Source organism: Salmo salar, chromosome ssa18 (assembly GCF_905237065.1).
Source record: "Salmo salar chromosome ssa18, Ssal_v3.1, whole genome shotgun sequence".
NCBI lineage: Eukaryota > Metazoa > Chordata > Actinopteri > Salmoniformes > Salmonidae > Salmo > Salmo salar.
In genome coordinates, this window is record NC_059459.1 from 10,197,097 (window position 1) to 10,211,836 (window position 14,740).

General features: G+C 42.0%; 1 protein-coding gene across 2 annotated transcripts in view; it reads right to left on the bottom strand.

Moving 5' to 3' along the window:
• The window catches only part of LOC100136521 (vertebrate ancient opsin), a 57,989-nt gene that overhangs the window by 42,307 nt on the left and 942 nt on the right, over positions 1-14,740 (bottom strand). For both annotated transcript variants that reach the window (NM_001123626.1, XM_014153921.2), the window contains 3 exon segments: positions 11,351-11,584; positions 11,818-11,935; positions 12,214-12,424. In NM_001123626.1, the coding sequence (NP_001117098.1) occupies positions 11,351-11,584; positions 11,818-11,935; positions 12,214-12,424 (563 nt within the window).

The window sequence follows — 14,740 nt, forward strand, 5'->3', positions numbered from 1 at the left end:
CCTCTCAGGTAATTCAAGTTTAATACCCAGATAGCCTATCCAGGTAGGACTAATCATTGGCATTGATTAATTCAATTTGCTTTTGCAAATTCATTCACGTCCAACTTCCACAGTACTGTACAGTACTGATGGTTCATTAACGTCTATAAATAGATTAAAATCGTCTTTGCAGCTCCCAACATTCCAAAACCAAATTTTGGAAAATTAGGAAAAACATTTTTCCTTTCAAATGTTCTAATAATGTGCAAGCTATCAGAGGGGGTGGTCCCCACTCGCCCGCTAATTAGTGAACCTCCACACGTAAATGGATTGATCTCTGACCTCAGCAGCGATAACAACCCTAATTATGCCATTAGTGGAAAAGCAGACAACGATGCTTTCCAAAATCAACCATCGGGCGCAGGCCTCGTAAAGGTTCTCTCCAGTCTAGCTCTGATGTCTTGCCATCCGAGATTGGCATCTGTCCAATACCGCAGTGCACAGCTGAAGCACGAACAAGTAACGGTAGACATAAAGGGACAGGTGGAGAGAACCGGGAAACCAATGACAAATGCAGAAAAGGGAAAAATTCTGCTAGCTATGGAACTGCGTTTGAAAACTGAACAATTAAATGTAATTGCAAAAACGTATGACGATGAACAAGCACAAGCTCTTCAACAAAATAGTTTTCTACAAGAACAAAATCATATGCTACAGGAACAACTCGATTTAGCCAAAACTAAATACGATGATGTCCACGCCAAACTAGATAAATCTGAAGAGGTATCTACAAACAGGAGTGCTCAACTTGACAACATGCATGCTGTTTTGTTGAATGTTACTCAAAATAACACGGTTCTCCTCAAAGCGCTACAGACCAAAGACGATCAGTTAATGAACACAATGACAAAGTTGGATGACAAATCAGCAGAACTTATTGAAGTCACTGACCAAATGAATGATGAGAGAACTCAGGTGATGAGGATGGAAATATTGATTTCTAAGCAAGCAGAGGAAATCTCATCACTGAATCTCTCGCTCCGTACTCAAGACCTCTATCTGCAAACCATGACAGATAAGTTTGAGACCGAAAGGAGCAGGTGTGACACTCACGTGTCCAAAATCAGCACTCTAAGTGCTCAAGTGGACTCTGCAATGCAGCAGAATACCACCCTTAGGTACCATCTGGAGGAAATCCAGAATGGTCACACTCTACAGCGCGACTACCCATCCAAGCAACCGGAGCCCTGTACTCACAGGAGTGAAGACAATAGGTTTCAGACCTTGCCTCCCTCATGTGTCCCTCGGTCTTATCCTCTTGGACCTTCAGCACTGAGTAATATGGCGCCTCTTGGCCAACAACAACAAGGCTTGGCTTCTTCTCTTGGCTTTTCGGTCCCAATCTCTCCACAGGATGAAGCCAACCCTCTCCACCCGCTTGGTGCGGAATACCTTGACAAACTCAACAAGAATTTCCCCACCTTTGACCCCGTTCCAGGTCAGCCAAACGATACTGAGACAAAGAAAAAAGAAGAAAAAAAGAAGCAAACACGTTTGGTGTTCGCCAAAAGGCATGTGGGAGACTCCCCAAACATATGGAAGAAGGTACTCTGGTCAGATGAAACTACAATTGAGCTTTTAGGCCATCAAAGAAAACGCTATGCCTGGCGCAATCCCAACACCTCTCATCACCCTGAGATCACCATGAAACCTGTTTCAGTCTTCCAGAGATTTGAGACTGGGACGGAGGTTCACCTTCCAGCAAGACAATGACCCTAAGCTTACTGCTAAAGCAACACTTGAGTGGTTTAAGGGGAAACATTTAAATGTCTTGGAATGGCCAAGTCAAAGCCCAGAACTCAATCCAATTGAGAATCTGTGGTATGACTTAAAGATTGCTGTACACCAGCGGAACCCATCCAACTTGAAGGAGCTGGAGCAGTTTTGCCTTGAAGAATGGGCAAAAATCCCAGTGGCTAGATGTGCCAAACTATAGAGACATACCCCCAGAGGCTTGCCAAGGTAGCTCTACAAAGTATTGACTTTTTTTTTGGGGGGGGAATAGTTATGCACGATCAAGTTTTCTTTTTTTTGTCTTACTTCTTGATTGTTTCACAAGAAAAAATATATTTCTTCAAAGTGGTAGGCATGTTGTGTAAATCAAATGATACAAACCTCCCAAAAATCCATTTTAATTCCAGGTTGTAAGGCAACAAAATAGGAAAAATGCCAAGGGGTGTGAATACTTTCGCAAGCCACTGTATGGCCAGGGACATGAGTACACATGATGTAATGCAAGCAGAGTGTACTGTGTCAAGCATTCCTCTGCAACTATCCCTTTCTCAGTGCAGTAGCTGCTTGTGTGCAGTGAAAGTTGTGCTGGGACCAAAGAAAGATCTATATGTCTCTCTGTAGTAACTTTCTCTTTCTCTTTCTCTCCAACTTCCTCTAATAGCCTTCACAACAAGGCTCAAGGGCCTTCGTGCAACAGTCAGAAGTACCCCTCCAAACTCGCAGAGCCAGAGCTGAACAAAGCACATCCCAATCAGCTTAGAAAGAGAGAGATGGAAGAGAGAGGAAGAAGGGAAGGGGATGCTTCTTGATAATGCGCTAAAGTAGCAGTCCTGTCAATCAAGTCATTCCCAAATGTTAATTCTCTTCAATCATGTGTATGTGCCCCTCTGTAGGACTGGGCAGATTACAGTCCCAAGATGCCATATAACTTATTTTGTATATTATGTTTCTGCCACCGTTTCTTATGACTGAAAAGAGCTTCTACATATCAGGACAGCGATTACTCACCTAGTACTGGAAGAAGATTTTTTTTTAAACGAGTCGGACGCAAAGGATTTACTTCAGACACATGACAAGGCCTTCATCCCTGTCATACGCAGGAGAAAGGGACGGAGATATCGGGGAGGTAGGTCGGGGTGCCTTGTAAGGATCCGTCGGCGAGTGGGTAATCTGCCTTTACCATCAGTCCTATTAGCCAACGTACAAACATTTGATAACAAAATAGAAGAACTACAATGAAATATGTCCTACCAACAATTAAATACTGTAATATCTTATGTTTCACCGAGTCGTGGCTGAACGACAACATGAATAACATACAGCTGGTGGGTTTTACGCTGCATCCGCAAGATGGAACAGCCGCCTCTGGAAAGACAAGGGGTGGCGGTGTGTGTATATTTATAAAGAACAGCTGGTGCACGAAATCTAATAGTAAGGGAGTCTCGAGGTTTCACTTGCCTGAGGTAGAGTATCTCAGGATAAGCTGTAGACCACACTATTTACCAGGAGAGTTTTCATCTATATTCTTCGTAGTTATCTGTTTACCACCCCAAACTGATGCTGGCACTAAGACCACACTTAATGAGCTGTATACGGCCATAAGCAAACATGAAAACGCTCATCCAGAGGCGGTGCTCCTAGTGGCCGGGGACTTCAATGCAGGGAAACTTAAATCCTTTTTACCTCATTTCTACCAGCATGTTAAATGTGCAACCAGAGGGAAAAAAACTCTAGACCACCTTTACTCCACACACAGAGACATATACAAAGCTGTCACTCACCCTCCATTTGACAAATCTGACCATAGTTATATCCTACTGATTCCTGCTTACAAGCAAAAACTAAAGTAGGAAGTACCAGTGACTCGGTCAATAAAGAAGTGATCAGATGACGCAGATGCTAAGATACAGGACTGTTTTGCCTGCACAGACTGGAATATGTTCCGAGATTCTTCCGATGGCATTGAGGAGTATACCACATCAGTCACAAGCTTCATCAATAAGTGCATCAATGACATCGCCCCCACAGTGACTGCATGTTCATAACCCAACCAGAAGCCATGGATTACAGGCAAGATCCGCACTGAGCTAAATGGTAGAGGTGCCGCTTCAAGGAGCAGGACTCTAACCCAAAAGCTTTTTGGAAATCCTGCTATGCCCTCCGACGAACCATCAAACAGGTAAAGCGTCAATAAAGGACTAATATTGAATCGTACTACACCGGCTCCGACGGTCGTCGGATGTGGCAGGGCTTGCAAAGTATTACAGACTACTAAGGGAAGCACAGCAGCGAGCTGCCCAGTAATATGAGCCTACCAGATGAGCTAAATTATTTCTAAGCTCGCTTCGAGGCAAGCAACACTGAAGCATGCATGAGAGCATCAGCTGTTCCGGATGACTGTGTGATCACACTCTCCGTAGCTGATGTGAGTAAGACCTTTAAACAGGTCAACATTCACAAGGCTGCAGGGCCAGACGGATCACCAGGACTTGTACTCTGAGCATGCGCTGACCAACTGGTGTCTTCACTGACATTTTCAACATGTCCCTGACTGAGTCTGTAATACCAACATGTTTCAAGCAGACCGCCATAGTCCCTGTGCCCAAGAACACCAAGGTAACCTGACTAAATGACTACCGACCTGTAGCACTCACATATGTAGCTATGAAGTGCGTTGAAAGGCTGGTCATGGCTCACAACACCACCATTATCCCAGAAACCCTAGACCCACTCGAATTTGCATACCGCCCCAACAGATCCACAGATGATGCAATTTCTATTGCACTCCACACTGCCCTTTCCCACCTGGACAAAAGGAACACCTATGTGAGAATGCTATTCATTGACTACAGCTCAGCGTTCAACCCCATAGTGCCCTCAAAGCTCATCACTAAGCTAAGGACCCTGGGACTAAACACCTTTCTCTGCAACTGGATCCTGGACTTGCTGACGGGCCGTCCCCAGGTTATAAGGGTAGGTAACAACACATCTGCCGCGCTGATCCTCAACACAGGGGCCCCTCAGGGCTACTCAGTCCCCTCCTGTACTCCCTGTTCACTCACGACTGCATGGCCAGGCACGACTCCAACACCCTCAGGAAGTTTGCCGATGACACAACAGTGGTAGTCCAGATCACCGACAACAATGAGACAGCCTATAGGGAGGAGGTCAGAGACATGGCCGTGTGGTGCCAGGATAACAACCTCTCCCTCAATGTGATCAAGACAAAGGAGAAGATTGTGGACTACAGTAAAAGGAGGACCGAGCAGGCCCCCATTCTCATCGACGGGGCTGTAGTGGAGCAGGTTGAGAGCATCAAGTTCCTTGATGTCCCCAAAACCAACAAACTAACATGGTTCAAGCACACCAAGACAGTCATGAAGAGGGCACGACAAAACCTATTCCCCCTCAGGAGACTGAAAAGATTTAGCATGGGTCCTCAGATCCTCAAAAAGTTCTACAGCTGCACCATCGAGAGCATCCTGACTGGTTGTATCACTACCTGGTATGGCAACTGCTCGGCCTCCGACCACAAGACACTACAGAGGGTAATGCATACGGCCCAGTACATCACTGGGGCCAAGCTCCATGCCATCCAGGACCTCTATACCAGTCGGTGTCAGAGGAAGGCCCTAAAAATTGTCAAAGACTCCAGCCACCATAGTCATAGACTGTTCTCTCTGCTACCGCACCAAAAGCTTCTACCCTCAAGCCATAAAACTCCAGAACAGCTAGTCAAATGGCTACCCAGACTACTTGCATTGTCACCACCCTCTTTTACTCCCTGTTTATTATCTATACATAGTCACTTTAACCTCTCTAGGGTAGGTGGCACCAAATCGTCCCACCTACGTAACAGCCAGTGTAATCCCGTGGCGCGTTATTCAAAAACCTCAAAAATGCAAAAACTTCAATTTTTCAAACATATGACTATTTTACACCATTTTAAAGACAAGACTCTCGTTAATCTAACCACACTGTCCGATTTCAAAAAGGCTTTACAACGAAAGCAAAACATTAGATTATGTCAGCAGAGTACCCAGCCAGAAATAATCAGACACCCATTTTTCAAGCTAGCATATAATGTCACATAAACCCAAACCACAGCTAAATGCAGCACTAACCTTTGATGATCTTCATCAGATGACAACCCTAGGACATTATGTTATACAATACATGCATGTTTTGTTCAATCAAGTTCATATTTATATCAAAAACCAGCTTTTTACATTAGCATGTGACTAGCATGTGACTAGCATTCCCACCGAACTCTGCCGGTGAATTTACTAAATTACTCACGATAAACGTTCACAAAAAGCATAACAATTATTTTAAGAATTATAGATACAGAACTCCTCTATGCACTCTATGTCCGATTTTAAAATAGCTTTTCGGTGAAAGCACATTTTACAATATTCTCAGTAGATAGCCCGGCATCACAGGGCTAGCTATTTAGACACCCAGCAAGGTTAGCACTCACCAAGGTCAGATTTACTATAAGAAAAATGTTATTCCTTTGCTGTCTTCGTCAGAATGCACTCCCAGGACTTCTACTTCAATAACAAATGTTGGTTTGGTTCAAAATAATCCATAGTTATATCCAAACAGCAGCGTTTTGTTCGTGCTTTCAAGACACTATCCGAAAGGGTAAATAAGGGTGACGAGCATGGCGCAATTCGTGACAAAAAAATTCTAAATATTCCATTACCGTACTTCGAAGCATGTCAACCGCTGTTTAAAATCAATTTTTATGCCATTTTTCTCATAAAAAAAGCGATAATATTCCGACCGGGAATCTGCGTTTAGGTAAACAGACGAAAGAAAATAAAGCATTCGGTCGACTCGGGCACGCGCCTAAGCCCATAGTACTCTGATCGGCCACTTGCCAAAAGCGATAATGTGTTTCAGCCAGAGGCTGCCTCGATATCGTTCAGCTTTTTCCCGGGCTCTGAGAGACTATGGGAGCCGTAGGAAGTGTCACGTTATTGCAAAGATCCTCAGTCTTCAATAAAAAGAGCCAAGATGAAACACAACTTCTCAGACAGGCCACTTCCTGCATGGAATCTTCTCAGGTTTTGGCCTGCCATTTGAGTTCTGTTATACTCACAGACACCATTCAAACAGTTTTAGAACCTTTAGGGTGTTTTCTATCCAAAGCCAATAATTATATGCATATTCTAGTTACTGGGCAGGAGTAGTAACCAGATTAAATCGGGTACGTTTTTTATTCGGCCGTGTCAATACTGCCCCCTAGCCCTAACAGGTTAACTCTACCTACATGTACATAGTACCTCAATTACCTCGACTACCCTGTGCCCCCGCACATTGACACACCTGTTGTATTCGGCACGTGACAAATAAAAACGTGACTTGATTTGATATGGCACAATAGAGAGACTATGGCATGCCAACCTTTCATCACACAGCCTCAGACAAGACTTAATTTGCTCAATTATTAATCAAAACCTTCTTCCTGACAACTGTGATCTTTTGGGGACTGTGGTTCCTCCTTTGTATTTTGAGGGACTGACCTTGTAAGATCAAAGCTCTTTCTTTTAAGAAATATCAAAGGATAGTAGAACGTTCCTCCTTGACCTTGCTGTGACCTGTGTATGAAATCCTTTGAACCTGTCTATGGTATAAATTCACTTTACTGTACAGAAGTCATCCATTGTAGGAAGCCTCCTATGTCTCTCTGACACTATTGTGTAACTTCCACACAGACCACCCCATTGCTTAAGGTCAGTTGACTTTTACAACTGTCCTACATCTGAGGTATGTTGATGCCAGGATCTGCCTGCTAGCTGTCCTTATTTACATTTATTCACATCCCCTGCTCTTTTATAAATACAGTGACCTATTTACAGGACAAATCTAAAATGGAGCAGCCAGTCAGATGGACAGGCAGAATTCATGCACCCACCGGGTGACCAAAATCTCCCTGACCAATACAGTATACTATACAGGACAGTCAACCAAGTGCGTACATATGCTCATTTTTTTTTTTTTTTTTTACCAAATCAAAAATGTTATGTAAACAGCATGCTATTGAAGTTTTTAGATACTATTTTTGTGATTTTCCTTGGTTTTGAAAAACGTACCCCACCACAGTGATAGACATCCTCAGGCTCATTTGGCAATATGAGGGCATGCAGAAAACAAGAATAAATGGCCATATACCAGAGAGAATACTATTTATTTTGCTCTATTTGGTTGTCATAGAAGCCATCAGTCCCGAGAAACCATCAGTATCACCACAATGGGAACGAGAAAGCATGCGCATGAGGCTTTGTAACTTCCATTTACATCAAAAATATAGATTTGGTTAAAAAAAAGGAAAAATGTGTTATTTAATGTCTATCATTGACCAAATTCATTGTGGCTTTGTGTAAATCTAAATCTACAGTGCATTCGAAAAGTTTTCAGACACCTTCACTTTTTTCCAAATTTTGTTACGTTACAGCCTTATTCTAAAATGGATTAACTAGTTTTTTCTCTCATCAATACACAATAATGACAAAGCGAAAAAAGGTTTTAAATTTTGTGCAAATTTATTAAAAAAAAAATTAAAACAGCAATGACTTATTTACTTACACTACCGGTCAAAAGATTTAGAACACCTACTCATCCAAGGGTTTTTCTTTATTTGTACTATTTTCTACATTGTAGAAAAATACTGAAGACATCAAAACTATGAAATAACACATATGGAATCATGTAGTAACCAAAAAAGTGTTAAACAAATCAAAATATATTTGAGATTTGAGATTCTTCGAATAGCCACCCTTTGCCTTGATGTCAGCTTTGAACACTCTTGGCATTCTCTCAACCAGCTTCACCTGGAATGCTTTTCCAACAGTCTTGAAAGAGTTCCCACATATGCTGAGCACTTGTTGGCAATATGAGGGCATGAGTTCCTCTGTGGAGATGGGAGAACCTTCCAGAAGGACAACCATGTCTGCAGCACTCCACCAGACGGAAGCCACTCCTCAGTTAAAGGCACATGACAGCCTAAAGAACTCTCAGACAATGAGAAACAAGATTCTCTAGTTTGATGAAACCAAGATTGAACTCTTTGACCTGAATGTTAAGGGTCACGTCTTGAGGACACCTTGCACCATCACCTTGCACGGTGAAGCATGGTGGTGGCAGCATCATGCTTTGGGGATGTTTTTCAGTGGCAGGGACTGGGAGACCAGTCAGGATCAAGGGAAAGATGAACGGAGCAAAGTACAGAGAGATCCTTGATGAAAACCTGCTCCAGAGTGCTCAGGACCACAGACTGAGGAAAAGTTTCAGGACAATGACCCTAAGCACGCAGCCAAGACAACGCAAGAGTTGCTTCGGACAAGTTTCTGAATGTCCTTGAGTGGCCCAGCCAGAGCCCGGACTTGAAGCCAATTTAACATCTCTGGAGATAGCTGTGCAGCGACGCTCCCCATCCAACCTGACAGAGTTTGAGAGGATCTGGCGAGAAGAATGGGAGAAACTCCCCAAATACAGGTGTGCCAAGCTTGTAGCGTCATACCAAGAAGACTCAAGGCTCTAATCACTGCCAAAGGTGCTCCAACAAAGTACTGAGTAAAGGGACTGAATGCTTATGTAAATGTTTTTTTAATTTAATACATTTGCATTAAAAAATGGCTTTGACATTATGGTGTATTGTGTGTAGATTGATGAGTAATAATTTTTTGGGGAAATAGGCTGTAACGTAACAAATTGTGGAAAAAGTCAACGGGTCTGAATACGCTGTATATCTCTCTTTTAATGAGCAGAGAGAAATCAAGAACCCCTGATAATAATACATATATTTTTTTATTTAACCTTTATTTAACTAGGCAAGTCAGTTAAGAACAAATTCTTATTTACAATGACGGACTACCCCGGCCAAACCCGGACGATGCTGGGCCAATTTTGCGCCGCTCTATGGGACTCCCAATCATGGCCGTTTGTGATACAGCCTAGAATCAAACCACAGTCAATAGCGACGCCTCTAGCACTGAGATGCAGTGCCTTAGACCGCTGCGCCACTCAGGATAATAATACATTGTTTAACGCATTTCCCATGCTCAATGTGCAGAATATCTTTTGGTATTTGCAAAACAAACTGGTACCTGCCTGCCGATCGAGGAGCTGATGCATTTTAAAGCAGCCAGCCAGCATGGACAGTTCTACATTCTATATTTCACATGTCATTTATTCATACACCATACATTATTTAAGGACAGGCTAACACCCAAAAACAAAAAAAAGAACTGTCAGCTGAGTTTTCCTCAAAGGCTTTCATCCCATGACTAACAAGTGATGATGCCTCTCAGCTCTGTGTCAGTTGAGTGAGACTTGCCACAACCTGGCAGAGAACTGGTGGGCATTTTTCCTCCTGAAAACTGCCAAATTGTATTTCCATTCATATTGCAGAATTCAGAGAATTCATAAGCAACAGGCCAGGATTAAATCAGATCAGCAGTAACCCATGTTAGCCGACAAACGCATAATTTATCATTGCTTTTGTTTAGGTGGTGACAGTGGTGTAATTGTGTTTGTCAGGGATTTCGTCGTCGCCAGACGATATGGCGAAATCATCGTCGGAAAAGGAGGACCAATATGCAGCAGAATTGTGTTGGCTCATCTTGAACATTTATTAGACTCAAAATGAACATACAAAATAACAAAACGAACTCACGATATAGACAGTCTTCTCAGGCTCACATACGCTAGACAAGAAACAATCTCCCACAAATGACAAACACACCCTAATATATGGGACTCTCAATCAAAGGCAAAGAGAAAACTCCTGCCTTCAATTGAGAGTCCCAACCCCAATTAATCAACCATAGAAACACACCCACTAGACTCCACATAGAAATACATAAACATAGACCATAAACCAAAAACCCGGAAATACTAAATCCAACGCCCTTTTACCAAAACACCACCCCGAACCACATAAAACAAATACCCTCTGCCACGTCCTGACCAAACTACAATGACAATTAACCCTTATACTGGCCAGGACGTGACAGCGTTAGAGCTATCAAATCGGTAATTGGCTGCTCTTGTGGTAATTGTCATGAAACGACACCTGTCCTTAAATCCAACCCGCGTTCGAAGTTCAGAATGAGAAAGTGTAGGCTACATAGAAATAACGACACCAATAATAGGGATTTATAGAAGCCTGACCGAGGTGTAGAGTATATCACACATTCCAGTGTTCAAATTTTGTAATGTAGCTGCAGGGGATTTCTACAAATGCAATTCAGTGCATCCAATGGCATGTCCGCGATAGGTAACGCCAGGAGCAGCTTGTGGATATGACAGCTCTTACACAGTTACACCTCCGCCACCACCAAAACAAAAGCAATCACAAAATATGTTACTGTTGTGTTACTGTTGTGTTACTGTTGATCTGATTGTATCCTGGCCTTATTCACAGTACACCTGGGAATGGTTGTCTAAACCCTTGGACAACAATAATAACAGCAATATCACAGATCCATACGGTGTACGCCTTCAATGTAATTAACAACCCAGAGAATGTCATAAGTAGCCATGCGTTCAGGGGGAAAGAGTGAGATACCTGTTTGTTCATGAAGACGTAGATTACTGGGTTGTAGACTGCAGCCGTCTTGGAGAAGAAAGCGGGTGCGGCAGCCAGTCTGGGGTCCAGGTAGATGGTGGGACAGGCTGTGACAATGATGGAGAAGGCTGCGTAGGGTGTCCAGCCCACCAGGTAAGCGACGATCATCACCACCACCATGCGGCTCACCTGACGCTCCGGTTTCTTGGCATTACCCAGCCTGTCATGGGACACCTGAGGATTGACGTGACAACAAACAGCTTTGGTTATTGAGCTATAAAGTCTGTTATGTGAGTTTATTTAAAGACTTTAAGAACTGACCTGAAAGTCTTGAATACACCAGGACATAATGACTAGACAATTACAAAAAATATTCCCAAGCATGTGCTTGCTTGTCAACCAAGGCCTACTTTGGTTCAGTTGCATCCTCTCCCAGTAGTGCCAGTATTCTATATATGGAAACTGACCTTCCTCAGCTTCTGTAGGAGCTTCCCATAGCAGTAGATGATCATCCCCAATGGCATTATGAAGCAGGTCACAAAGAAGGTGATGATGTAGGTGTGATTCCAAATGTTGTTGGAATACCTGAGGTCAGAGGAAAGTAGACCATAAACATTTGAATTACATTTCCACCATTTTATGACAATGTTAACTATTCCTTGAATGGGGATATCTGTAGTTCATACAAGCATTTTTGCCATGCCCAAATGTCACTGCAATTCGAAAATCCCAATGCTATTCAAGAATGACCCATGTGTACCTAAGTGCGTGTATGATACAAACAGGAGGTTGATGTTGCTGTACATCTACAGTATGTTTACTATAGGATGTGTGCCCTCTGCTCTCTCTCAGTTGCCTCTCACCAATTGGGCTCGCAGGTGGTGCCGATCTTACTGACGGTGTAGCTGCACCAGCCGAACACAGGAGGGATAGTCCAGATGAAGGAGAAGGTCCAGACGAACAGCAGGCCCAGCGCTGCATGCTTCCCCCTCAGACGGACATTCCCCAGAGGTCGGCAGATCACAAAGTAGCGCTCGAAGGACAGGACCGCAAGGGACCACATAGCCACAATCCCTGAAAGAAGGGTATTATGGGCATTATGTAAGGCCCAGAAGCCACATTACTACTTAACCCATTTACCTGTGACTATATTCATTACATAGCACTGACTCGCGTGCCTTATTACTATTAATAAAATGATTACTAACATGTTAAAATAACAATAAATGACATGTTTTCATTAAAAACGTTATTTTTAAAAGAAGATATAGTCTGGACAAAAATCTGGTCCTTAGTTATTTTGGACATGTTGCTATATAAAAGGACTGGTCGTCCGTTCTAAGCTAGCTAGCCAACTTCAGCTAACTCAGTCACGCTTATATTAACCCCCACTTTACCAAACTAAATGCTGTTTCAAATATGTTTTATTGTGCAACATAGAGTCAAATGTACAAGTTTATAAACAGGATTGAGGGCTCCCTTTTAACCCTTTTAAATATAGAAGCTAACAGTGAAATGCATTAAAAGAAAATGGACACAACAAAAAAAAGGAGGCTACATTCATTTTTCATACTGTTTTGTATGAAAAATGAATGGAAAATTAAAGAAAAGGGGCTAACGAGAACCCTAAAAGGATTTTAGGCTGTTCCTGTAGGATAACCCTGTCTGATTCCAGATAGAGCACTTTTTCGTTCCAGGTAGAACCCTCAAATAACCCTTCGGTGAAAAGGTTCTAGCTGGAACCAAAAAGGGTTCAGTTCTTCCACAGGGACAGCAGAAAAACACTTTATAGTTCTAGGTAGCTCTTTTTTCAAAGAGTGTATGTACATGATATTCACATACAATTGTGACAATGTCAGTGAAAAGGCAGAGCACTATGATTCCAACCACAATAGGATTTTGAGTTACATTCTCAGCGAGTTATCTAAATGCAAATGTGACAGCACTTAGGGTATAGCTCCAGCAATTTGCAGGATATGTATAATCCATGTAAGAGGTACATATTGACGTACACTTACCTAAAATAGGCTAATGATGCAGTAAAGGGACATTAGGCTGCCTCCTAATGGAGTGAAAAAGCTGTGCTTAATTACAGTATAATTCACTCTCAAAGGTTTGCTTATGTACTACAGTCTCTGGGGCAAGACTACAGTACACTTAACCTCTCCTTAACACTACATTTAATTCAGAATTGTTGTTGTATGCAAGTATATAAAGGACCCAAATAAGTGCTATTTGGGTCACACATGAAATAAGGAGCAGCCCCTATTCCTTTTGTGTAATTATAAAAACTGCTCAACTCCATTGCTATACTAATAATATGCTAATGTTAATAAAATGCTGTTACTAGTGTAATGACAGTGTTATTACACAGGTATACTTATTACAAAGTATTACCCTACTGCTTTTTAGTTCAAATAATTGTCTGAGAATTCTACAAAGTCATCTACAATCACTTAGATTTTTTAGAAAATTGGATACAACTATGTTAATAATTCATACAGCTTTTTGCATTTATGGAACATTCTTTGACCCCAAAAATGTACAGCTGGGATTTTCTCAATGAGGATAAAAATTGTTTTTAACTACGACTGACAACTATTTAACCTGTGGGATCAGAACAGCAACTTGTGTACAGTCTATCTTGATTCTATTCCATCACGATCAACTAATACACACTAATCCCCAAAGACATATGAAACTGGGCAGCATGTTCTCTGAAGTCTAAATACTTCCCTGAAAGCTTTTGAAACTGCCACTCAAGCTTTTATTGAATGTCATACTCCCTAACCTTGACTGCCTATGCGTTTCCCTCAGACCAGCAGGGAAATAACCCACTACTGCGTTTGTGACATACTCTCTCCAGGGGCCGCACCTCTCTCAGCAAGTCTTACATACAAACCAGCTCAAAAACAAATGGATTAAGGCGTCATAATAAACAGATTACTGTCTTCTGATGTAATAAGTAGCTACTGTAGCTACTGTAGCCTACTTTCCCTGCAACAAACAAAGTGTTTTCACTGTTGACATAAGGCTATGTTGTGCAACAAAAAAATGTATGTGTTTACTAAATTAGATAATGTATTCACATTTTTTTTTAAATGTTATCACACGATCATATCTGTCTGTGTGTCATTTTGCCATCAGTTTTGGGTACATTTTTCACCGCAACAAAATGCTTTAAAAGAACTGCGAAATGAACTACAAATGATGGATGGCTTCTTTTCGGCTATGTCTTTTTTTTTTTACTGTCCAAGAAACCAATCTAATAAACAAACAAATAAACAGTCAATCAAACAATCAAGTCTTTGACTTTCAAATGTTATTATTTTTGCAACACTTTGGAATCTAAACAGCTCCAACACTGACACCTACAGTAAGTGTGCGATT